Genomic DNA, 22883 nt, shown 5'->3' on the forward strand with positions numbered 1-22883 from the left:
TGTAAACAGCCGCGGCGTCTGTTTCGCCGCGTAGGTCGCTACTCGCTCACCTGGTTTTCCCTTCTGGGAACATGTTTTTTTGGGACTTGAAGCCTTGGACCCTGGAAGGACCAGGGTCCTGGTCGTCTGCTCCGTCAGATCGGAAGCGTCCGCTTGGCAACGGGAGCTTCACGCCCTAGTCCCAGACGCTTAAAGCCAAGCCTATCTCACTCTCCACACCCCCCTGGCTGGCACGATGGTAGACCCCTCCTCTCTTCTCTTAGGGAGCATCACACCTCCTGGGCACAGAGTTCCAAGTCCCAAGCACGCCTAGCGCGACATGCGCTCAGAATGTACCATGGTGTGAAGCGTGATTGCTGAGCCAGTACGTACCATCCCCCTCGGTGCTAGTCTGGAGTCTGGGCGAGTCTCATGAATAAAACCAGAGAGCCCTGATCTCATAAGAAGCTGCCGAGCGCACCCACCTGCTGCGCAGTCCCCTCACCCAACACCGACCACAAACCCATTGCAACGGATTGCTTTGAAAAGCAGCTTGTGACTGCTGGGTCAGAGAAAAAGTCTGAACCTGACCTTCGTCCTAATATTGATATATTCCTCAAAGAGCCGCTTCACATTGCGTTGTTGAAGCTGCCCTTTGGCTTGCCCCTCCCTCTGCCCCTCTTTCCAAAGGACGGCCGCTCTGTGCGACCTTGGTAGTGTAAGTGACCTCATCCTATCTTGCCTGCCCGGAGCCGTCAATCCTCCGGCCCTTAAAACCCTCAGCCCCGACCTTCGCTTCCCCTCCCACATCCCCCACGGCCGGCTCGCTCACAGATCCGCTACCCACGCTTGTCTCCCATCTCCCATCTTCCGTCTCGCATCGCCCATCTTTATGAGCAACGAAGACCTCATTTGACCTTCATCTTTCTTATTGAGCATTGTCTCATTCCCCCCCAGGCTCCTATCTTCAACACGTCACAATCAAAATTCCATCACACAAGTTTCAGGAAGTTTGAAGGGTACGGCTTCCTTGAGGCTTCCCGGCAGCTGTACTACCTCCTTTCCCCCTCCCCACTATAAAAAGCCCCCCCCCCTGTTCTCTAGCCCCTCCCAAAACGCTCCCCCCTCACTTCGGGTGCTGCCTAGGAATTAAAGGCCCTCACCGCTCAATCACTAACACGCCTGGCTTCTTAGAATTGCGTCAGCACCACTTGTTGACGTTCACAGCGTTACTTCCGGCACAGATTGATATATCCACATCACGGAAACACAACAACCGGCACTATGGTCTCAGCATTCATGTCTGGGTTCTACCCAACACAATTAACCGTCGACACCGCGCGTGCCCAAGCCAAGAACTTCTTCGAGGAGGACGACCAGAACATCCTGGACGACAACATCCTCGACCAGAGTGGGATCGACTCCGGCCTTGAGATGTCCCCCGCGATGGCAGACAGCAGGAGGGATTCATTCGGCGTATCCCCTTCCATCTTCTCGCCCAAGACCGAGGACTGGCAGTCAGTCGAGATGCAGTCGCTGCCGTCGAACAATCCTTTCTTCGAACCCCAGCCTGCGCCTGCTCCGCAGAGCAATAACCCATTCCTGCGGATGGATCAGAACCAGCAGCCAGCCTACCAGAACCACGTCTGGAGCATGACCACCTCGGCTACTGCCACTCCTCAGCTGCCTGCCTTCGACGGTCTCCCCGTCGAATTCAGCTCGAACGGCATGGACATGTTCCGGCCGATGCCAGTTGCGCCGAGTCCTTTCACCAACCCGACTCCTGTCCCCATGTTCCAGCAGCTGGGACAGCCCGCTCCTCAGCCAATTCCCGCTACCCAGATGGCACAGGATCTCAAGGCTCAGGCTATGGCGAAGCGTTCTCGTCCGCCCAGCCCCCTGATCCGCTCTCATAACGAGCTCCGGAGGGGTGACGGCATCCGCAAGAAGAACGCGCGCTTCGAGATCCCCCCAGATCGCAACCTGAGCAACATCGACATGTTGATTGCTCAGTCCACTGATGAGCAGGAAATCAAGGAGTTGAAGCAACAGAAGCGCTTGCTTCGCAATAGACAGGCTGCGTGAGTTCAACCCCAATCTAACAACAGTATGCGTGTTACACTAGAGTGACTGACACAACGATGCAGACTCGATTCCCGGCAGCGCAAGAAGCTGCATACTGAGCGTCTCGAGGAGGAGAAGAAACGCTACACCGAGATTGTCGCCAACATGGAGGAGACGATTCGCAAACTGGAGGGTGAGATTCAGAAACTGTCGATGGAGAAGCAGCAGGCCGAGTCGTACATACATGAGTTGGAGAAGAAGCAGGAGGACATGATCAGCAGGCACACCCTTGAGACAGGCGAACTGCGGAAGAAGATCAGCGTCCTGACCAGCACCGTGCAGCGCCTCGAAGGTGCCGCCCAGCACGCGTCCGGTTACACCGGTGCTTTTGACCAGATGGACGGCATCAACGTGGATGGCCCATGGGAGAACACGCCTATGTTTGGCGACTTCTCCATGGAGCAGCAGCCTGCCGATGCTAACCAGGAGATGCAGATTGTGCCCGTCAAGAAGCCCGAGGTTCCCCTGCCAACCGTCTCCGAGAAATCTGCTCCTCAAGGTGGGCTGCTTTTCATGCTCTTCCTTGTGGGCGCTTTTGTCCTCTCGAGGCGGTCGACGCCCAGCATCCCGCGTGTCTCCGAGGACGTCCGCGCTGCGTCCGCGACCCTCCTGGAGAACGTCCTCAAGGATGCTGGCGTTTCGCAGGTCGGCTCCTCGGGCATCGAGGCCATGGCACCGCAGCCGTCGGGCTCCAGCACTGCCAATGGCGGCTGGACCCAGTCCTCGGGATCAAACATGCCCATCGCCTCGCCGATGGTGGACAACCGCGTTCCTCCATCGACGCTTGGCGAGCTGGCAGACTCCCTTACGAGACCGAGCGAGCAACAGACCAACGAGCAGATCTTCTCCTTGTCGGCTGAGCAGTACAATGACCTGACCTCCCAAGATTTCCTGCCTAACGCTCAAGCGGCCGAAAGGTCCACGAGCCAGCGCAGACGCAATCTTGCTGAGGCTCTGGCCAGCATGCGTGCCCCGCCCAACAAGGAATCTGCTGCCGAGGTCTACACTCGTTCGCTGCTCTGGGATCAGATCCCGCGTGACGTCGTTCGGGCCTTTGCCAAGATGGTAGCGGAGAGTAACAATGCCGCTACCAACGAAGGCGAGGAACACCAGTCATGATCAGGGACTTCAGCAGCTTCTTTTTTAGCTCTGTGACCTTTTTTTTAAAACCACGGCTTACTACGACTGCCGCAGCGACCACGACGACTACTGCATTCCCCTCTTTAGCGACTCCTTTCTGTTACCCTCGGTGAATGATCTTGGATTACACAGCTCGGTCATGATAACACTTGATGAGGCATGAACAGTACTCATGATATCGGGAGCAAGCAATTCTTCCGTCTTTTCGGCTTTTTCTATTCAACTTCGGTGGTTTTGGATGCGACGGTCTACTTTACTGCTCCCGCGACATGATCACCTCGCAACGACAGACATTGCAGCTCACGCACTTCATTTGATTTTCGTTTCTTCGGTGACACCTGTCAGACCCGGGAGACAGGTTTTCCTTTTTTGCAGTGATTTTCGTCATGAGAGTTTGCTTTTGGGTCTTTGGGCTTTGCATTCGTGTTATCTCGGTTTCCTGTTTGGATGGTCTGTTTTTTTCTCTGGCGGCACATCTCTAATGTCTTTATTGGGTTCGCTTGGCGCTGGGAATGGGAATGGGTTCTGCGCAAAGCCTTGCTACGGGGTCGCCTGTCGGACATGTGGCGAATCGGTTGATTGGGAATTCGGTTCGGCGGTATGGATCTATTGATGACGGTTTGAATTCCTCTTTCTCTGCAGGCGATTTGGGCATCGCCTCTGCTCTCCCTCCACTTCTGATGTCTAGCCTGACAGGCAGAGTCCAAGTGTGTTGACGAGAGGTGAAAGATCCCTCATACAGCCACAGTGACCAGACCCAGTCAGACAGGCATCGGCTTTGGAATGGGGGTTATTTTTTAAAACTCAGCGGTCATTGCAACACTGCGATCCCGGCGGGGAGGAAGCGCCCGGCACCACGGAGACCAGTTAGCGACGGCACACCATTGTCGAAACAACAACACGCATCACCACAGTCTCTACGACGTGTTTTCCGTTTTTTTTTTTGTTTCTCTTACGACGACCGACCTCCGACACTCTTTTGTCTTCGATACGGGGCTCCCTTTCCCTGTAACAGAAACGGGGATTGAGAAGCCACCATGACAGATGGTAAACGAACTTCCCGAATGCGAAGATATCGATGAGGCACACGCGAATCGCCGCCGCGGAGAGCGATTTCGGTGATAGGCCCCACCGTCCTTCGCTGAAGGAAGTACCCAACTTGTTTGACTCGTCTACTCGGCGCATCTTTTTTGGAACTTGGATGTTCCTAGACAGCCAACAATCATGTACATTGGACACACCTGACGATCTTGTAGCTTGGCTAGACAGCAAAGAACCTTGACATGATGGATATGATGATAGCTTTCTTGGATGAAATTGAAAACAAAAATTTTTTGGATAGCTCCTCAAAAGCTCGGTGCCTATGATGCTCCCCTGATTCGTGCGCTGAGTTGAGATCATTAATTGCGTGGATTTACCGGCTTCCCCGGATCTTCCCCGGGAACATCTGCCCCCACTCCATGTCCGCCGCCACAAGCGTGCCTATCTGCAACTGCATCGGCACTGCAACTGCAGGTGGCCATGCCATCTCATGCATGTCGACAGGGTATTTTGCACATTTGCCTCAGATATGCGTGGAAGCATAGCACATCGACGAAAGCTGACAGGTCCTGTAAGTCCGAAGAGAGTGCGGGGGAGGGTCTTCCCCGAGCCTCCCACCAAACTTTCACTCGCATGGGGATGCAGATGACTGACTGACTGCTTTTGCCTGCCGACTTAGACACTGGCTGACCGGCTGGCCGGATTCATTGCTGACTGGCCGCTTCGCCCACGCGCCGAAGATTCCGGAGAACGAGGCGAGGTGAAAGTGACCAACAAGAGAGGGCAAGCTTGGCGATGATTTGTCAATAGATGGGTTGGGATGGGTGGGCGGACAACGTGTCAAACATCGGGGCCATTTTCTGCCCCTCCCCCACGTGAATCACTCCAATGATGTAACTGCCGTGACGAACTGCGTCATGGTTGGTCGGCTTCGGGGTTTGGGCTGACTTCTGTCCTGCCCCTCACTTTCTCCCTGTTTGGGATAAGCTTGGAAGGATGATCATGGGGGCGAAGAGTTGAGAGGTAGACCGGTATGCATGGATGAGATCATCACGAGGAGGAAGGCTTTGCGCTAGTGAATTGTGGGTGGGCTAACAGCTACCAACTTGAGATAAGGAGAGTTGCTTATTGTTCACTGCCTCTGACCGGTTAATGTGGTGCAGCTGGATGCTCCCCATGTTTCTGAGACATTGCAATGAATACCTAGATAGGTACAGCATTGAATCCTGCCTAGGATTATGAATACTTGATAGATAGGACGTTAACGGTAGGTCTGGAAGACGACTTTACTAGTTGCCTATTCGGTCTTGTTGGTTCAAAGACCTGTCACTTGGATACGTAGATACCGGCCACAACGAGACAGGTACATAGCATAACGGCCTGCTATCAACGGTTATGGTCGCCAATTGGTTTTTAGAATATCTAACTCTTAAGATAAGACCTATTTCCTTAACCAACTCTTTCAAGCACACAGCATCACTAATTCCCATATCTAAAGCTTTTGGCCCGAATATTATGCTAGATGAGGACTACGAACTCGAGGTCGAGCTGAATCAGTGGCTCGAAGGGACTAACCACGCGGGAATTGAATAAGGTACGCAGTGGATGAACAGAAGACATGAAACGTAATAGGGAGCAGCGAGTTCTCTGCCACACAGTCTTCATTGTTTTACAGACCAATACGCCAATTCTCAGCGGTGTGTGCTACTTGGTGGCGCTTCCATAACTTAACACTTCAAGTGGTTAAGAGAGCGGAAATATTAAACAGGAGAAAGACCGGTGAGCGATTTGCAGCGCCCCGGAGGCTCACCTGCTTGGACTTGGACAAGTCCAAGCAGCCAGTTGTGTTGAGTTTCTCCAAAAGTGCAGGAATGCGTAGCAGACAGTCGGGCATCCATGGATTTTGCCAAAGACGTTAAGGCTCAAACAAGCGGCAAGATCGTCAGTGATTGGTCGCCTTGGTAGTTGACATGGTTACACCAAACCTCATACTACAAGGACTCTCCTAAGGGTCACCGGATTGTCAACAAAAAGATAAAATATGAGAACTCAAATCTTCACTGCTTGATGACACCCGCCTTCAAACACTTCTGGAAGCAAGGAAACGAGTCTAGATTGTCGTGACTCAGATACAGCACACCTCCGACACGGATTTACGAACCATATCTCGACGATCCCGTGTGTCGCTTTCCCGCCTGCTGCCTGATTGTTGCCCCCTTCGCTGACTTCCACCACCATCAGACACAAACCTCGGGCTAGCCTTGCCCCGTTGATTCTGGCCCGAGCAACAAAGAGCAACAGGGACATTGACATTTGTGTTCCTGATATATTCGCCGGTCGCACGCATGAAACCACCCCCCTGTTGTAAGACGTGAGCCTGGGAGCATTCCGAAGCAAACAGCCGAGGAGCTTTAGTCTTTCTTGAAAAGTATGGAACACTACTGGATATTTGTTGAGTCTGTAGAGACATCCGCTGCTATTTTGCCTTACGCCAGAGCTTTGACAAAGCCTGCCGTTGTTCCACAACGGCATACACAATCCACTTAAAGCCTAATTCAACAAGAAGAGGCCTCTGGGACTGACCACGATGGTCTGGCACAGGTAGCTCGAGTCATCTGAAACACCTATCATTGCTAACAGAAGTTCCAGACGGCTTCAAATTGAACCACTGCAAAAGCATTCCGTGAGCGTAATAGATAGATCATCTCAACGAGCACTTAGCCAATACCCAACTAAGACATCTCCGAATCCTCATGTTTACCAAACAATACCCACAAGAGATAGAAGAATTGGGCTCAAAAAAAAGCCCAAAGAAGAACCCAACAAGACTGCTTGAACTACCTGATGATACCTCGTGAAACAACAAGATCGCAACCTCTGCTCTGTGTAACAGGAAACAGTCGATATGTGCCACTTCGGGTTGACGGATACCGAGGCTGAGCAACGCTTTGGGTGGCAGTCGTAGAGGACACAAGGGCAAGGAGGAAGAAGGAAGAGTTGTCGAGATCATGGACAGTTTACTTTCTGGAGAGTTTTCCCTTCCTATCTTGGTAATAGGACATAATTTCTCTGAGACACAGTGGTCGTATAGGTGATGTCAGAAAAGTCTGTGAAGGGGAAAGCTAGGGACAACTTCACGTGAATGAACGTCCAGTTTTTGACGATACACGGACAGCTCAAGAACGGATATCAAAGGATAGAGTACGGGTGAGAGGAGATAGAATACCAAATAGTAAGAGAGAGAATTATCAGAGCAAAAAACTAAAGAAAAGAAGTAGATAGCCGAGAGGTCGTAATGGGGGTGCACAAAAGCCGTAAATTCACCTTTCTCCGTTTCACCCCAAATTAACGGTAGGATAACGGAGCTGTCCTGCAAAAGACCTGACGATACCTATCTTCAACCCCGGTGTACATCCTACAGAATATCCAAACCCCATGCTCTCTTACTATCCTCCTCTTCTCCTCGACCGACACCCATCGTACAACCCACATACTACTGCGATGCAAGATGTACATGCAATGACACAGGGACACAGCAGACGGCATGGCATCGCAACATCCGCGGACCGGTTCCCTGACCCCCATCACCCCATCGGCTCAGAGCCCAATGCCCAATGGATCATGACAATTTCCTCGAGTCCCACTAGATCAGCGAAGTGTCGTGTTCATGATCGAATTTACCAGTCAAAAGCAGATGCTCGACAGTCGATTAGACCTATCAGAAGCGGCCTTCACGTAAACAATGCCATGGCCATCAAAAGGGGGCAAAACACCTAACCCATGACCGGCAGAAGCATCTGCAGGGACGTAAACAAATCTGCAAGATGAAAACCAAACAGACAGGATCTCATATGTGGATAATCAGGAACCACAGTGGCAAAGCTGCCCAACTCTTTCATCTGAAATTCAAGAGGCTGGGAGTAGTATTCGGGTACCCGACGCGAAGATATGGCATTGACATAGAAGTCCATTAGTCCAATTGGAGACATCGATACCTTTACCTAGGTATACTCTCCTGAAGCCGTCCGAACTAAATATCACGTCTGATATACAAGACAACCACCAGCGCCATTGCGGTATCAATGCTTTGAGCCCAAGAGTAACGGTCATACTTTAAAAATCATCAAGTAATCAAGATCGTGTCCAAGATCTGAGCCCTCAAATCGAGTCTATCCAGGTCATGAAAAAAAAAGCAAAAAATAACGCTCAAGAGATCCACATTCACTTTTTGCCGCTCTTGCTGTTCGGAGGATCGTACTTCTCCTTCCAGATCCTACTCGAGAGTACACGGGGAAACAAGGCTGATCAGCAACATGGCCAAAAAAAGACTGGCAAAAAATAGCAACAAACAAACAAACAGACAAAAAAATATGTGCGATCCAACCAGTCGAGGTCAAAATGTCATGACACGTGCATCAAAACAAGCATATCTGGAAGTTAAGCCCATGGTAATCCAATCGGGGGAGGGGGTGACAGCCAAAGGTGGTCCGATGTCATGACAACATATGCCACGGCTGATTAAGGGAAAAGAAGAGATGTAAACGCCCGGGCAGAGTATAAACAAAACCTCGGCAAGTTTTGCAGAATCTGTGGTTTGTGGGTTGGCGAGGGCAAGGCCAAAAGAAGTAAGGAAGCAGTAAGAAGGGGCGGGGCAGTAGGACAGGGAGTGTAAACAAACCAGCACAACATTCGAGACAGAGGGGGAAAAAAAATAGGGCGAAGCACTAATCAGCCTATCATGAGAAGAGAGCAGGGAAAACAAAATATGCACGCTCAAGTGGTTTTCCCCTGTAATGCATGCCCGGTGCCAGGTGAGGTGCAGTTCATGATGGAGCCACGGTCACTTGGTCGGCCTAGCCAAGCACCCAAGAATCCACAAGAGAAGGGAGAGAACTTGAACAAGAACAAGAGATAGGGACTTACCAAGAATTTCCGACGATCTTGTTTCCGGCCTTCTCAGCCATGCGATAATACTTCGCAGCTTGATACTGCAGTCATTCCTAACTGTCAGCCCGCTGTCAATACGATATAGAGAACTGCGAAATCGGAAAAATTTGAAGCCATGTTGATGCAAGTCCTAGTGTGGGTCGCCAGTTACAGCGTCCTGTTTTTCCATTGACCCAGTTGATGCCCAACGGCCCGGATCCCGCACACGGCGGACAACTGGCCAAAGAGCACTCGTGAAATCACATGGCTGGGCGGCTGGCTCGCCGATTGACCCGGTGCCGGAAAGCAATGACTCCGGCGTGTGTTTCTGAAGGATACAAGTAGACATATATGGAGAGTGACTGGCGGATTGCTGAAACTCACCTTGTCCTTTTTGGTACCGAAGCCCTCGAGATAACACCATGCCACCTCGTTCATGGCATCTACAGCAGCGTACAGCCGTTAGTAAGGAAAACGAAAACGAAGGCGGAGATAGGCAGGGAGCAGAGGATAGAAGGAAGCTCGCAGCGCATACCAGTGTCTCCGAGATTTGCCGCCGTCTCGTAATACTGTAACATTCAGAGGTTAGAAATCTGCAATAGCTCCTGACATATGCCAGTCCCGGGCAAGAGGATCGCAAGAGGTGCGAAGTGGTTTGAACCCACCTGTTTGGCAGCAATCGGATCTTTGGGAACGCCCCAGCCATGCCGGAAGCAATTAGCCAATTCGAAGATAGCCAGGACTAGCTCGCCTTTCGCTGCTCCTCCTCTCTTCAAACCGGCTGCCAGGGCCATCTGCTCGATCTCGGCGGCATTGGATGCAGCGGCCGAGAGGAAGCTCACGGCCTTCTCCGCGTCGGGTTTGCATCCCCAACCGTGCCTGGGAAAGCTCTAGTTAGTACTAGTTCCGTGTGCATAATGCCTGCCATTATTGGACAATTGCATGGTTTGCGTGGCTTGTGTGAGGTCCATACAAATGCGTCTTCTACAATTTGAAACGACGCATCTAGACCGGGTCGTGATCGAGGGATCTGGCAGTGCTGGCGCTGATGGTGAATATGATGACTCAGCATGTGATAATCGCGTACCTCAACGCCAGCCCATAGAGGACCTGACTCAGGGGGTTGTTTGCTCCCTTCGGATCGGCTAGCCGAGCGAACAAAGCCGTGGACTCCTCCAACTTTCCCGCTTCATGGAGCCGGATCGCCTCCTGGATATCCTCGTCAATCTCCTTGGACGAGACAGCCTTGGTCTTTGTTCCGGGAATTTCATGCGCGGAGGCCTCGCCGTCGAGCCGGAGCTGCGGCAGGATTGGAGGGGCGGCGCCGTGAACTGGTGTTCCAGGACTGCTCCGGCGCTTATCATTCTCGAGGGCCAGGATAGTCGCGCGCTGCTCCCACTGCGACTCGGCCGTCTCCTTGTCGTGTTCGGCGCCCTCTGGCACGACGATCTCGGGCAGGTCCGGCGGCAGGTTCTCCGAGGTAGAGGGAGAGCGCTTCAGACCCAGGCGCTGCGACAAGCGCTTCCTGGGGGCGCCGGCGCTGCTGCTCCGATGGCTATGGCTGGAGTCCGAGACGCTGCTGCTGCGGCTTCGGCTACTTCGGAAGACATCGAAGCTGCGGCGGGGTTTGCTGCCCGAGTCTGGCTTGGAGTTGGGGCTTAGGCAGGAGGAGTCCTGCTGGCTGTAGCCGCCGGCGCTCGGGGGTTCGATGATCTCTTGTGTGAATGTGTCAGAGCGGATGAAAGTGACCTCGGGTGCTGGACGGCTCTGAACGGCTGGGGCGGGCTCATCGTCGGCCTTTTTGCGGAGTTTGTCGCGGAGGCCCATGGTGCTTGCTGATGTTATATTGTACGGCCGAGCCTCGAGCCTGTATGCAGTAGGTGTGCTAGGTGAACCGAGTTTATGAGAAGATTACGCACTCGGCAGGGGAGAATTGAAAACTGGGGCTGGAATGGTTCGGTAGAAGGATGCTGGGGAGTTTTTTGCACGAACTCACTAGTCACGGCGCCAACTTGTTCCCGCGCGCGCAACAAACAGCAATGTGGAATATTAAGATCTAGAAAAAAATATGATGCTATGTATTAGTATTAGGAGATTACCCGGGAGGAGGGCAGTCGATGGTGAAATAGGCTATGAACATGTCCGAGGGTTCCGCCGCAATCCAGTCCATTTGAAGGGGTCAGGCCAGCGCGTTCGCGGCGCGGCATCGAGAGTGGGAGATTGGGAGTCGGCTGAGTGGCCGTTGGCCTCTGGAGCAGTGAGGCAGTGTCGGCGGGACAGGCAGCCAGGGCCCGGGCCCAGGCAAAGGGCACAAGCGCTAGTGGGCTACACAGTATAGCTCCCCGCCCGTCTCGCGCGGCTGACAGGCTGAGTCCCTAAGCGCCCGGGTTGAGGAAGATAATGGATGAGAGAGGCCTGGAAGATCGATTCAAAAATGGATGCAGAATCGGAGAACCATTGAACCGGAGATTTTCTTCAGCGGAGTAAGTCTCAGATTAAAGGGCAAGCACGTTGGAAATTGATGGAAGTTAAGGTGCACTTGTGCGATTGAGTTTCCGCCGATCTTCCAAGCATGGAAAGGAAGGTAGCAGGACTTTCACCCGTGAATCAGCAAGCCCGGTTAGCTCAGCTGGTTAGAGCGTCGTACTAATACTGGTTCATACCTGTATATGGTATGCGAAGGTCAACAGTTCAATCCTGTTACTGGGCATCTGATTTTTTTATCCCCTTCGTTTTGCGGGACTTGGCAGAGTTAACACAGCAACCCGGGGATTTCGTTTTGTCTCACCTTTTGAAGTTGGAGTTTTGCTGTTTTATTGATCAATCTTGAATGTTTTCATCCCAACGACTGAACGACTGAATTCTGACCAAAGAATTGGATGGAGAATGGAAGTGAGATGATAATTTGTGGGTCCAGCCCAAAACCTCGCTGTCTTGGCATGATTGTATCTTACAACTGTTACATCATTGCGTGCGGCTTGGTGCTAGCCGCTGGCCTAACTTCGTATCAGTACTGTACGGAACTGCAGAGTTATACAATATATTTACAACGTATTCCATCACCGTAACGCAACGGCCCGCCGATCTTTGTTGGGTCCCAGCTCGACGTCGACAGCAGCGTACGGATCGCAGTTGCGACAAGACGCGATCCAGTACACGATGGCCCCGACGCCGCCAGCGTCGGCTCAGCTGCTGTCGGCAACGGGGCTGCCGCGCAAGAAGTCCGGCCCACAGCCCAAGCCGCTGAAGGAGATCAAGCGCGTCGAGCGCACCTACACGCGCGAGCGCAAGATCGAAGTGCTGATGTACCTGCTCAACCACCGCGTGCCCGACAAGCGCGATCTCAAGCATGTGCCGCGCGCGCGCCTAGGCCAGCCTCATGGCTTTGATCGCAACAAAGACTTGGTGCAGACCGAAGACGGCGAGTGGGTGTGGTATCGCCCGCCCACCTACGCCGAGGCGTCGGCCTTTTGGAAGATTCCTATGCCCACCATCTGTGGCTGGTGGGAGTCGCGCAAGAAGCTGCTCGAGGGCACCGGTATCGAACTGCCCAAGTGTCCCGACCCCCTACCTGTTCCCCCGCGCTCCTCTCCTCGACCTCGACCTCCACTGCCCGCTCCGGCGACTCCATCAGTAGCAGGCACGGCATCCAAGAACGCTGGACACGATCATCAGCCAAATAGACCATCGCCAGCGTCCACGTCGTCGGCCACGTCGGCGTCGGCTCCCGGATCTGGGTCCGCGCCGGCCAACAACCCAGGCCCGACCGGACCATCTGCTCCCACGCCCGCGCCAAGACCCCCCGCTCCCTCGGGTTCGGCTCCGACGCCAAGCCCAAGGGCCCCCGAGACCGTACCAGCACCAGCAGGCTCCGCTTCGCTACCTGCTGACAACCCAGCGCAGTCCCATTCGCAGGCTGCTGTGCCAACTCAGCCAGTGGCACCATCCGTGACCCAGCCAGCGGCCCAACCAGGAGCCAGGTTCAACAACAGAGAGCCCAACCCGGAATCCAACCGGCTCCGAGTGTCACTGAGCAGCAGCCCGGTCCCGGTCTTCGACCTTCACCTGCGGACCCGAGTCCAACTTCGGCCCGGTCGACGTCAGCTCCGGTTGGCCCCTGTCCGACCCCTGCCCTTGTCCCTCAGTCCGCTCAGCAACGTCAACATCAGCAGCAGCGAACGACACGGCCGTCTAAGCAAGGGGCTGCTGGTTCTGCCGGGTCCACTAGACCGCCAGCCGCGTCAGCATCGCCGGCACCACGGCCTAGCCAGCAACCAGCTGCCTATGTCCCTCCTCAACATCTTCCCCCACCGCACATACCCCCAGAAAGCAACACAGCCAACTATGTTGTTGTCTATACGGGACCACCGCCAGGCCCACTGCCTGGTCACTATCCTTTACCTCCCGGCGCGGTGCTCCCTGTTGTTTACGCCGGTCAACCATTGAACGTTCCTCCCCTGAGCTACCTCTCCGTCTATCCTAGTCCTCCTCCGGTTCCGACCGGGGTTCCCCCTCCGCTCCCATGTCCATGTGCTCAACCTCAAGCTCTATACGGAGTGCCTGATCCTCCATATGCTCCAGCTCAACAGCCGACTCATTTTCACTTTCATCAACATCCTCACGGAGCAGCACCACCAAGCCCGCACGCTCCGGGATCGATTATGGGGCAACAACAGCACCCTAATCCTCTCAATTCGGGGCCACATCCCCCTCAACAGCAAGCTTCTGTCTCGGCAATCGGCCATCCTCCACATTATGCCCCTCCAGCTGCGGACCCCGCTGCTTATGCCGGGCCAGCTGGGCATGCCCCTCCCCCTCCTCATCAGGGGCATCTAGCTCGTTCAACACCTAACCCAGCCAGTCAGCCACCTCACCAGCACGCGAACTACCAAGTTCACCCAGCCTATCATCTGCCAGCAGCAGGCGCACACCCAGCAGGTCCAGATCAAGGACCAACTCCACCTGTGGCAACGACTCAACCTGGTCCTAGCCCGCATCCACACTCTGCTGCACCGGGAATGCAGCCGAGCATGCCACATCCTCATCCGGCTGGACCTTATGCCCAGGCACTTTCACCGCAACCATCAACAGCGCTAGCAACACCATGGCCTGCAGATTTTTACCCACCCCCCAGATCTGCAACGCCATCAGGCCAAACTGGCCATCTTCAAGCCCCTCAGGGATGTGCTGCTCCGCTTGTTGTTGTGAATGAGACGCGTCAGGTGCATCAAGAGCAGCAGCATCTGCAACAGAGACTACAACAACAACAGCCACCCCAGCAGCAGCAGCAGGTGTCTCCATTGGCTCATCTGCCGCAGCAGCAAGAGAAACATGCTCAATCTCAGACTCACATTAGTGCTACTACTTTCCCTGCTCCTGGTCCATCAGCTCCCAACCAAACACAGCAAGAGCAGATAGCAACAACAACAGCTCCTTCTGTTTCAGGCGCGGTAGCACAACCAGCAACGATTGTAGACGCGAGTAATAATGCCCAACTGCAGCTTCAGGCCGACACCACGGTGGCACTTCCCTCGTCCATGTCGTCCTCGTCACCTTCTGAGGCATCCCCTGTGACGACGGCGGCGGCGGCGGCGGTCCAAACGCCTACGGAGAAGTTTGGCGGAGGGGTGCAGCAAGCGAATGTGACCGAGAATGAGGACGAAATGCATACCGCCGCGGAAGACGTTTTCGGCTCGGAGCCTGGCAGTCCGGCGGATAGTGTGGAGTAATGGAGTGACAATTCGGTGTTATAATCAGGAATTAGCATGATGGGTTCGAAGCATTATTGGCGTTATTCAAGTTGCATGTTGAGCAGGTGTTCGGGTGAGATACCCTTTTGGCATGCATAGCATATAGTGATTTTGGCATAGTGAGCCGAATGACAACAACATGGGATAGAGGCAGATCTTGGAATGTTTTAAAACAGGTCATATAATGGTAGAAAGCAATGGATATCAAGAGCGACTTGAAGTAATAAATATGTTGAGGATCTTACAGCCTGAATAATATTTGGTTGGAGGGCTTATATACTCCCTTCAAGGGTAGGGTTAGGTTTCCCTCCCGCAGACAGGGTCGGGTCCCGTTGCCCCTAAAAACAAGCTTCCAGTGCAGGCTTCAAGACACAACACCCCCTGCAGGTGAAGATTTCGTTGGTATGGACTCAACAGATTCAATTCTAGATCTAAGTTGTAGCATTGATTCTTCCTTTTCTAACACCAACCACAAACCCCCAAAACACCAGCAACAGGGTAAGGCAGGTATCAAACCAAGTTCAGATCATGATAACGCTTAGTCCTCTTAGTACTACAGCCCCTATGACAAGCTCGCGAAAGCCCTCTTCCTCACCCCTTTTTCCTTTTCCTTCTCCTCCCACGTCTCATCCACATACTCCCTGACACTCTTATCTCTCAGCTGCATACTGACAACCTTGAGTGCCGCGATATTGAAGCCCATCTCATCCTTCTGCCGGCGCAGTGCCGCCCTCAGATTAGCTCGCACCTTCTCCAGCGTGGCGCGCATCGTTCGACTAGCGACAATTTGCTTATGGTGCGTCTTGAGCACAAAGAACAGAATGCGGCAGGTCAGTGGCACGTTGAGTTCGCGTTGCGCAAACAGATTCAGGAACGTCAGCAGCGAGGGGATGGTTGAGAAGGGCAGGACGAGCAGCGCGTCGTGCAGCGACGCTGGCTTGATCTTCTGCAGCGTGTTCAATACGTACGTCTCAGCAGGGATGTTGCCGAGCGCGACGAAGATGGGGTTGCGTTGCGGCGGCGCAATGTTAGGGTTGATCTGGCGTGCCTCTTCCCACTCGCGGATAGTGTTGAGATCAGTCATTCCCAGCTCGAGCGCCTCGGCGATGCGCTCGCCGGCCATCAGCGTTTCGACCGTCTGCTTGGTGGCTGCGGCAATCTCGCGGTTGGCGTCCTGCTCGTCTGGGTCTTGCTCAAGAGAGGTTGTGAGTGTCTGCTCGTAGAGTTCTTCAAGCTCCTTCTCGCGCTCTTCCTCGAGAAAGATTTGCTCGTCGGTCTCCTCCCACACGCGGATCGACTTGTCGTGGCTGGCGCTAACCAGAAAGCGGCCGCTGTGGCTGACCGCGAGTGCCCAGATCTCGCCGTGGTGGCCGTCGATGCGCTGGATTTGCTCGAACTTGTCGGCATCCCAGTACTTGATGGTGCGGTCCTTACTGGCGCTGAAGAAGTAGTGGCCGTTGCCGTCCGAATTATGCGGGATAAAGGCCACCTGCAGAATACTGTCTTGGTGGCCGAAGAGCGCCTTGTGGCAGTCACCAAAGTCGAGACCCCATATCCTGATGTTCTTGTCGGCAGAGCTTGTCACGATGAGCTTGCTGTCATAGGAGATATCCATGCTCAGCACGGGTAGCTTGTGACCATAGAGATTGAGATACAGCTTCAGCGTGTCGTTGAAGAAAACCTTGACGGTGCTATCGAGAAGCGCGACGGCCAGGAGCCTCGCGTCAGGCGAGAAGCGCAAGCTCAAAATGTCGTCCGAAACCTTGAGTATCCTGGACTGCACCAGCTTGAGCCTGTGCGTTGTGCGTGTCGTGCCCAACACCGGCTCCTGGACAATCTTGAAGTCCCAGAACTTGGCCGTCTTGTCAGCACCGCCAGACACCACTGATCTGCCATCAGGGTGCACCTGCAGGGCCCAGACAGCATGCCCGTCATGTGCATTGACCGTCTCCAGCAGTGATGCTGAGGCAACATCGTAGAGTTGTAGTTCACCCTCCTTCGTGCCTACGATCACTACTTTGTCGCCGGGAAGGAAGGCACAGCAGAGCGCGTAACCGCAGTCAAAGGTGCGGATACACTGCTGCGTCTTGATATTCCAGATTTTTAGCGAGCCATTCGCTGCTGATGCCAACATCTTGTCATCGGAGCTGATGGCTACAGACCGAATATCAGTCCGGTGACCCGGGAGCTCGACGGCCAGCGCCTTGTTGTAGTCGGGCTCTTCACCCTTAGACTTTAGCCTTTCCTTCCCGACAATGTTATAAAGCTCGAGTAAGTTGTTTGTCCCTCCAACAAGTAGTTGTAGATCCTTTACCCCGGGGTTCAAGGCCCAATCAACTGATCGGACTTTCCCTGTCGTCCTGACGATAACGTGCTGAACGAAGACATCAGATACCTCGGCCTTGGCGATATCAGTATCGTCAGTTTCGTCCATATCGGCATCAGCTCCCTCCGCTTTCTTCTCCTTTAGTTTTTCTCTTCTCCTCTTCTTCTTCCTAGCGAGCGTCTTCTTGATCTCAGCTTCGTTTCGTATCCTCCAGATCTCGACCGACTTTTCAACACCGTGTACGGCGAAATAGTCCCTAAGCGGATGGAACACCACTTCCGCGGCCCGCTCCTTGCTTGACCGGTGTAGAGTTCCCCTGTTTTGTAGGAAGTTGACGGATTGTGAGAGGTCAACTTTCTGTGCCGACGAGGCTAGCGCATCCGCATCAAGAGCCCAAACCGTAATTTCACCATCGTTGCCAGCCGTAATGCAGCCGGTAAAGTCAGGCGATACACCGAGAGCCCAGCACTCGCCGTTGGCCTGGGCAACATGCGTCTCGATGCAATGCCTCGATGACAGGTCCCAGAGCTTGATCAGGGAGTCCTTGCCTGTTGTAAGGAGGAAGCCATCACTTGGCTCGCTGTCGACGGCCATGACTGCATGGTCATCCTCACCCTCAGTCCGCACAACCGGGTCCGGCTCAATGAAGTACAAGCCGGTGACTTGGTCCTTGTGACCGCGCAACTTATACTGTCCGACTTCGGCGACGAGATCCCAGACGATGATGTCGGTGTCTTTGGAGCCGCTGGCGAGGCGCACACCAGTTTTGTCAAAGGCGAGAACGGTGATGGCGGACTTGTGCCCATTGAAGCTTACGACGGACGTCGCGATTTTACTATCCCATAGACGGATGCTGCCATCTTCGTAGCCGACAGCGAACACATCGGGGTCAGTTCGGCTTTGCGCAATGGCCGTAACTCTGAACTTGCAATTTTCATCCCTCCATCTGCTTAGAAGCTCGCCCTTCTTAATGTCCCAGACGAGAACCTCTTCGTTTGCGGCGACAATGGCCTGGCCGGCGCCGGCGCCTGCCTTTCCCCGGGACGACCAGACGAGGTTGGAGTTGCTGGATACGACGACGCCGAAGGACTTGGAGGGTTCAAACTTCCTAGTGTACGCGTGAGTGAGCCGCTGGTTGTAGGATGAAACTTAAAGTTGTCGACTTAGATGGGATCGCTTACAGGTATGACTTGACCATGTTGGCGGCGCGCGGCTGTCAACTCGCTCTTAAACTTGGAAACCGTCTCCAATCGCCCCAATGAGTTCAGGCGTTCTTGTTCGCAAGGCACGCAGTGGGATGTTCATTCTGAACTTTTTTTGGCCCTGATAAGATAAGAGGGCTGGCGGAGCAAAGGCCAGCTCCCTTCTGCACACTAGCCACACAGACCGGCCAGCAGATGTGGCTGCCCGCGCGCTCCCAAGCTGGTGGGGCGGCGGGGCGGGCTGGGATTCCGTCCAGCCCACTTATGGCAAGCTTCAGGGGAGGGGACCAGGGTCTTAGTGGAGACTTGGCTTAACTGCTCTTCCTTGCCGCCGCAACGTCAGCTCTCCCATGGGCACGCGGCCCCGCTATCAACGACTCCTGACAGTTGCCTGCTGTGCTTCTGGCGGATTCAGGGACTTGACTTAGCCCGGCTTTCCCTCGTATCAACAACACTGCCGTGAGCAACAGCCGCACGAACAAGTCCCAGCCCGCCGCCAAGATGCTGTTGCTCGACTACCAGAACGTGCTGATCCAGTCGATCCTCACGGAGCGCTTTGCTCCTGGGTAAGTAACAGGCGGCCTGGACTCCCTGGAGATGTTCTTGAAATCTCGCTCCTGGTGTTCTTGCTGGTTCAGGGCCGCTGACTCCTCGCGTTGTCGTCCAGAGCGAACCCCGTGTCGATCGACCAGACCGCGTCCGACTTCGATGGTGTCACCTTCCACATCTCAACCCCCGAAACCAAGACCAAGATCATGGTCTCCATCCAGATCCGCTGCTTCCAGGACCTGCTGCGCTACGGCGCCGACAAGGTCCTCAACCGCGAATATGGGCCGTACGTGGTACCGCCAGAGCCGGGCTTTGACTTCTCCATCGTTGTTGACCTCACTGCGCTTCCCGAGTCTCAGGAGGAGCGCGAGGCGCTGGTCAACAAGATTGCACTGCTAAAGCGCAATATCATGGCTGCGCCGTTTGAGCAGGCCTACGAAGAACACTATCAGCTAAAGGCCGAAGCTGCCAAGTTCAGCTCTGAGGAGGCACCGCAGGGTGTACGCGAAGGCGGTGAGGTAAAGGCGATCCACTACCGCGAGGAGGAGGCGATCTACATCAAGGCTAGCCACGACCGTGTTACCGTCATCTTCAGCACCGTCTTCCGTGAGGAGACGGACCGTATTTTTGGTAAAGTTTTCATCCAGGAGTTCGTCGATGCCCGCCGGCGGGCCATCCAGAACGCACCCCAGGTGCTCTTCCGCAATGACCCGCCGCTTGAGCTGCAAGGTGTCCCAGGGGTTAGGAATACTGGAACGGGAGAAATTGGCTACGTCACCTTTGGTACGCCCCTGTCCTCCGACTTTATGTCGAGGAGCTCTCTAGACAATACTAACGCTGTGACAGTCCTCTTTCCCCGTCATCTTACTCCCCAGAGAATGCCTGAGGTCATCTCCCACCTCCAAACTTTCCGCGACTACTTCCACTACCACATCAAAGCCTCCAAAGTTCGTGAGACTTATTCGGCTTTGTATACACGCATGAAGCTAAAAATTCATCAACTTAGGCTTATATCCACTCGCGTATGCGGCGGCGGACAGCAGACTTCCTCCAAGGTGAGTATCCTCATTTCCCAACTCGAAAACTATCAGATGCTAACATATTGCCAGTTCTGCGCAGAGCGAGGCCTGACAACGAGGAGAAGGAGCGCAAGACAGCCAGCGGGAGGACCTTCAAGGTTGGAAGCTAGGCGTTTACTGGAGCGTTTGCGGTTTCAGAGAGCTATTCGATTGAAGAGAAGTTTATACTCGGGGCTAAAGACAATGTCTGTCTTAGCATTTTGGTATTACTCAATAAATCCAGATAATGACCAGGCTGATGCGCGTGACATCTACCTCGAATGGGGCTTTCTGCACTTGCCGGCTGGGGACGAATTTGGTTGCTATGCACCAACATTGTATACCTCCTTTGAGATCAAAGTCATCTTGCAAAGTAACTACGTCGCTAATGCGACGGTCAAGCTCTCCCTAGGTTGCTCAGCAGACAATAAGCGGCTTTCGTCTTCATTACATTCTTTTATCCTCTACAGAGGGTGCTATAAATATAGGTAGGTACTCTTTGGACGGCCAGAATAAACCAACACACTGTAAGGCCCCCTTGCACCAGCAATTCCAGGGGCGAGATATGTCTTTCCCTCTCGTGGTCTAAAGTCATTTTTTTCCCTGATTTTTTTTCTTTACTCATCTTCTCCTTTTTTTGTTCCTCCTCTTCCCCCCCCGGAATGATGCAGACTAACAAGTAGCGTAAAATCAGAAAGGGTAAGGGTATCAATGCCAAAAGGCAATGCAGCAGAGGTGATGGAAGAGAAGCACAATTAAGGTGTGGAGGGCATGGTCAGAGGCGAGCATCATCATAGCTCGATGAAGTCCCTCTGCTCCACGAAATCGAGACCGCCTGTCTCATCTTGGCCAATGAACTCGTCCACCTCATCCGAGTCGACATCATCGCTGTCAATCGACTCGTCATCGCTCGAGACATCTTCCATTTTCTCGTCGTCCTCTGCCCCTCCTCCGCTGCCACTGCCGAGTCCTCTGGTGCGAAGCATACTGGCCCGCTCCCGATGTGGCAGCTTACAGCCCTTATTCTTACAGACACCCGTGTTGCTGAAGTCAGGACATTCAAAGGCGTGACGGTCAGGGCAGCTAGCACCCTTTACGCAATAGCCGTAAAAGCCGAAATCGTGGCACACCTTGGCAGTTGGGGACAACTTAACATGGACATACTTGCAATCTGACTTGGTGCAACTGTCTCGGGCAAAATGCAAGCAAGTCGGCATGCGCTCGGGGGTAGGGTCATGGGAGAGGTCGCAATGCTCGCCGTTTGGGCAGTCACCCTGAAGCAAGAAGTCCTTGCAAATGGCAACTTTGTGGGGGTCGTGGATATAGCGGCAGCGTGGGCCTTGGTTGCAAACACCTGGGAAAATCCGGTTAGTAACACGACTCGGTAGACTTACCGAAGCCCGGTCAGATTCGAGGATGTGGCCCCGGGGGCGTCGGTCGAGGATATAAAGTTACCCGTCATGGAAAACTGTTTGCAAGGCACATTGACCTTCTTGACGGCACCGGATTGCCTGCCGCGCAACGCTGGAGTCAGCTGCCCACTCCCAGAGAGCCGGGGAACATACCGTTGGGCTTTCACAACGCCGTGACGATACAGATTCCCGTTTTTGCTTCTGTAGAACTTGACTCCACCGATAACGGCCATCTTGGGAGTGGCCTTGGGCGAGTTGACATCGCCTATTGTTGTGTGAGCGCAACGCAAAGATATGCCAACGAATCAGGTCACCACGCACCGGGAACCCTGACTAACTTGCTGCCGTTCTTTGCTACAACAAATCGGATGCCCTGGACGGTGACCTCGTACTTTTGTTCGGCGGGGGCCTGTGAATTAGTCTGACCAAAACCTCCGCTGTTTGCCATTCGGTTGAGGTGGCTGATGAGCTTGGCGCGCTCTTGTTTATCTCTGAACGCAGCTTTCTGACGCCGGGTCTGTTCGAGAGCAGCTGTTCGGGCCTGAATGCTGTTTTTATAAACCGAGGCGTTAATCAATTGTAGGTGGCGATCAGTTTTGGTAATCCACGAGGTTGTGGATGCATCCGAGGTAGCTCCAGAATCCGCCTCTGCCGTCGCTGTTTGCTGATTTTGCTGGGGTCCACGGTTTAAGATGAGTGTCTTGTTGCGGTAAAGTGGCATTCGAGCCCCCGAGTGGCCACCGCGATGGGGAAAACCACCTCGACGCCATGAGGACGGATAGCCCGGGTCTGAGAAGTCTGTTAGTTCAGGAGGTAGGATAGCGCAAAAGTTTTGGAAGCCATTGCGACATACGATGATGCGATCGATAATACGGCGGGGGGTTTTGTCCCGCCGCTGCCGCCGCCTGCTGCTGACTTTTATGAAGCTGGATCTGGTCAGTCAGGCGCTTGATGCGCTCCATCATCTCGCGCTCCTCTTCCGTTGCCATTTTCGAATTTTCGGTGCTTTTGCTGCTTTTGCCGTGTTTATGCTACTGCAAGGAAGATTATGGTAAGTAGAGGATGCTTCGCAGTCGAAAATCTGCTGTGGTTGTAGTGCGACAGATGACTCGAAAGCTGAATGGGATAATGGGGGTCGGTGGAAAGAACAAAGAATTAAAGCGAGGAGGTGTGAGAGCAGGAGCAGGAAGAGGAAAGCGGTCTTTTCGACTGAAGGAGATGCCTTGTAGTGGAAAGCGTGGGCAGGCACGGGGTGTCCAATGCCCTAAACCGGCCAATCACAGCGCAAGGCTGAGAAGCACAGGACGTGCGTCATCAAAGGTATCGCGTCAACCTTCATCGGTATGTACGGCATGTATGTACATACTTCTCTAATC

The 22883-nt window shown here is 53.9% G+C and overlaps 6 protein-coding genes and 1 non-coding gene across 7 annotated transcripts; 4 read left to right on the forward strand and 3 right to left on the reverse strand.

Annotated features, from left to right (window-relative positions):
• Positions 1-1263: 1263 nt before the first annotated feature.
• CTHT_0003390 (uncharacterized protein) lies at positions 1264-3222 on the forward strand (the record flags this gene model as incomplete). Its single annotated transcript, XM_006690823.1, has 2 exons — positions 1264-2060; positions 2127-3222. The coding sequence occupies 2 exons, from the start codon at positions 1264-1266 to the stop codon at positions 3220-3222; spliced, it is 1893 nt and encodes a 630-aa protein (XP_006690886.1).
• Positions 3223-9124: 5902 nt separating this feature from the next.
• CTHT_0003400 (uncharacterized protein) lies at positions 9125-11037 on the reverse strand (the record flags this gene model as incomplete). Its single annotated transcript, XM_006690824.1, has 6 exons — positions 9125-9137; positions 9208-9272; positions 9595-9653; positions 9746-9779; positions 9876-10089; positions 10298-11037. 6 exons carry the CDS (start codon positions 11035-11037, stop codon positions 9125-9127), a joined length of 1125 nt encoding a protein of 374 aa, XP_006690887.1.
• Positions 11038-11824: 787 nt separating this feature from the next.
• CTHT_0003410 lies at positions 11825-11920 on the forward strand. The gene is made up of 2 exons: positions 11825-11862; positions 11885-11920. It is a non-coding gene; the product is annotated as a tRNA-Ile (tRNA).
• Positions 11921-12369: 449 nt separating this feature from the next.
• On the forward strand, positions 12370-14939 carry CTHT_0003420 (uncharacterized protein; the record flags this gene model as incomplete). Its single annotated transcript, XM_006690825.1, has 3 exons — positions 12370-12843; positions 12894-13062; positions 13144-14939. The coding sequence occupies 3 exons, from the start codon at positions 12370-12372 to the stop codon at positions 14937-14939; spliced, it is 2439 nt and encodes an 812-aa protein (XP_006690888.1).
• A 583-nt stretch (positions 14940-15522) lies between these two features.
• CTHT_0003430 (uncharacterized protein) lies at positions 15523-18484 on the reverse strand (the record flags this gene model as incomplete). Its single annotated transcript, XM_006690826.1, has 2 exons — positions 15523-18394; positions 18468-18484. 2 exons carry the CDS (start codon positions 18482-18484, stop codon positions 15523-15525), a joined length of 2889 nt encoding a protein of 962 aa, XP_006690889.1.
• Positions 18485-18989: 505 nt separating this feature from the next.
• Positions 18990-20226, forward strand: CTHT_0003440 (arp2/3 complex 34 kda subunit-like protein; the record flags this gene model as incomplete). Its single annotated transcript, XM_006690827.1, has 5 exons — positions 18990-19054; positions 19156-19820; positions 19884-19984; positions 20044-20092; positions 20147-20226. The coding sequence occupies 5 exons, from the start codon at positions 18990-18992 to the stop codon at positions 20224-20226; spliced, it is 960 nt and encodes a 319-aa protein (XP_006690890.1).
• Positions 20227-20886: 660 nt separating this feature from the next.
• CTHT_0003450 (zinc finger domain-containing protein) lies at positions 20887-22496 on the reverse strand (the record flags this gene model as incomplete). Its single annotated transcript, XM_006690828.1, has 5 exons — positions 20887-21449; positions 21551-21606; positions 21661-21772; positions 21829-22296; positions 22361-22496. 5 exons carry the CDS (start codon positions 22494-22496, stop codon positions 20887-20889), a joined length of 1335 nt encoding a protein of 444 aa, XP_006690891.1.
• Positions 22497-22883: the final 387 nt, after the last annotated feature.

This window comes from Thermochaetoides thermophila, assembly GCF_000221225.1.
Source record: "Thermochaetoides thermophila DSM 1495 unplaced genomic scaffold scf7180000011806, whole genome shotgun sequence".
In the NCBI taxonomy this organism is placed as follows: Eukaryota; Fungi; Ascomycota; class Sordariomycetes; order Sordariales; family Chaetomiaceae; genus Thermochaetoides; species Thermochaetoides thermophila.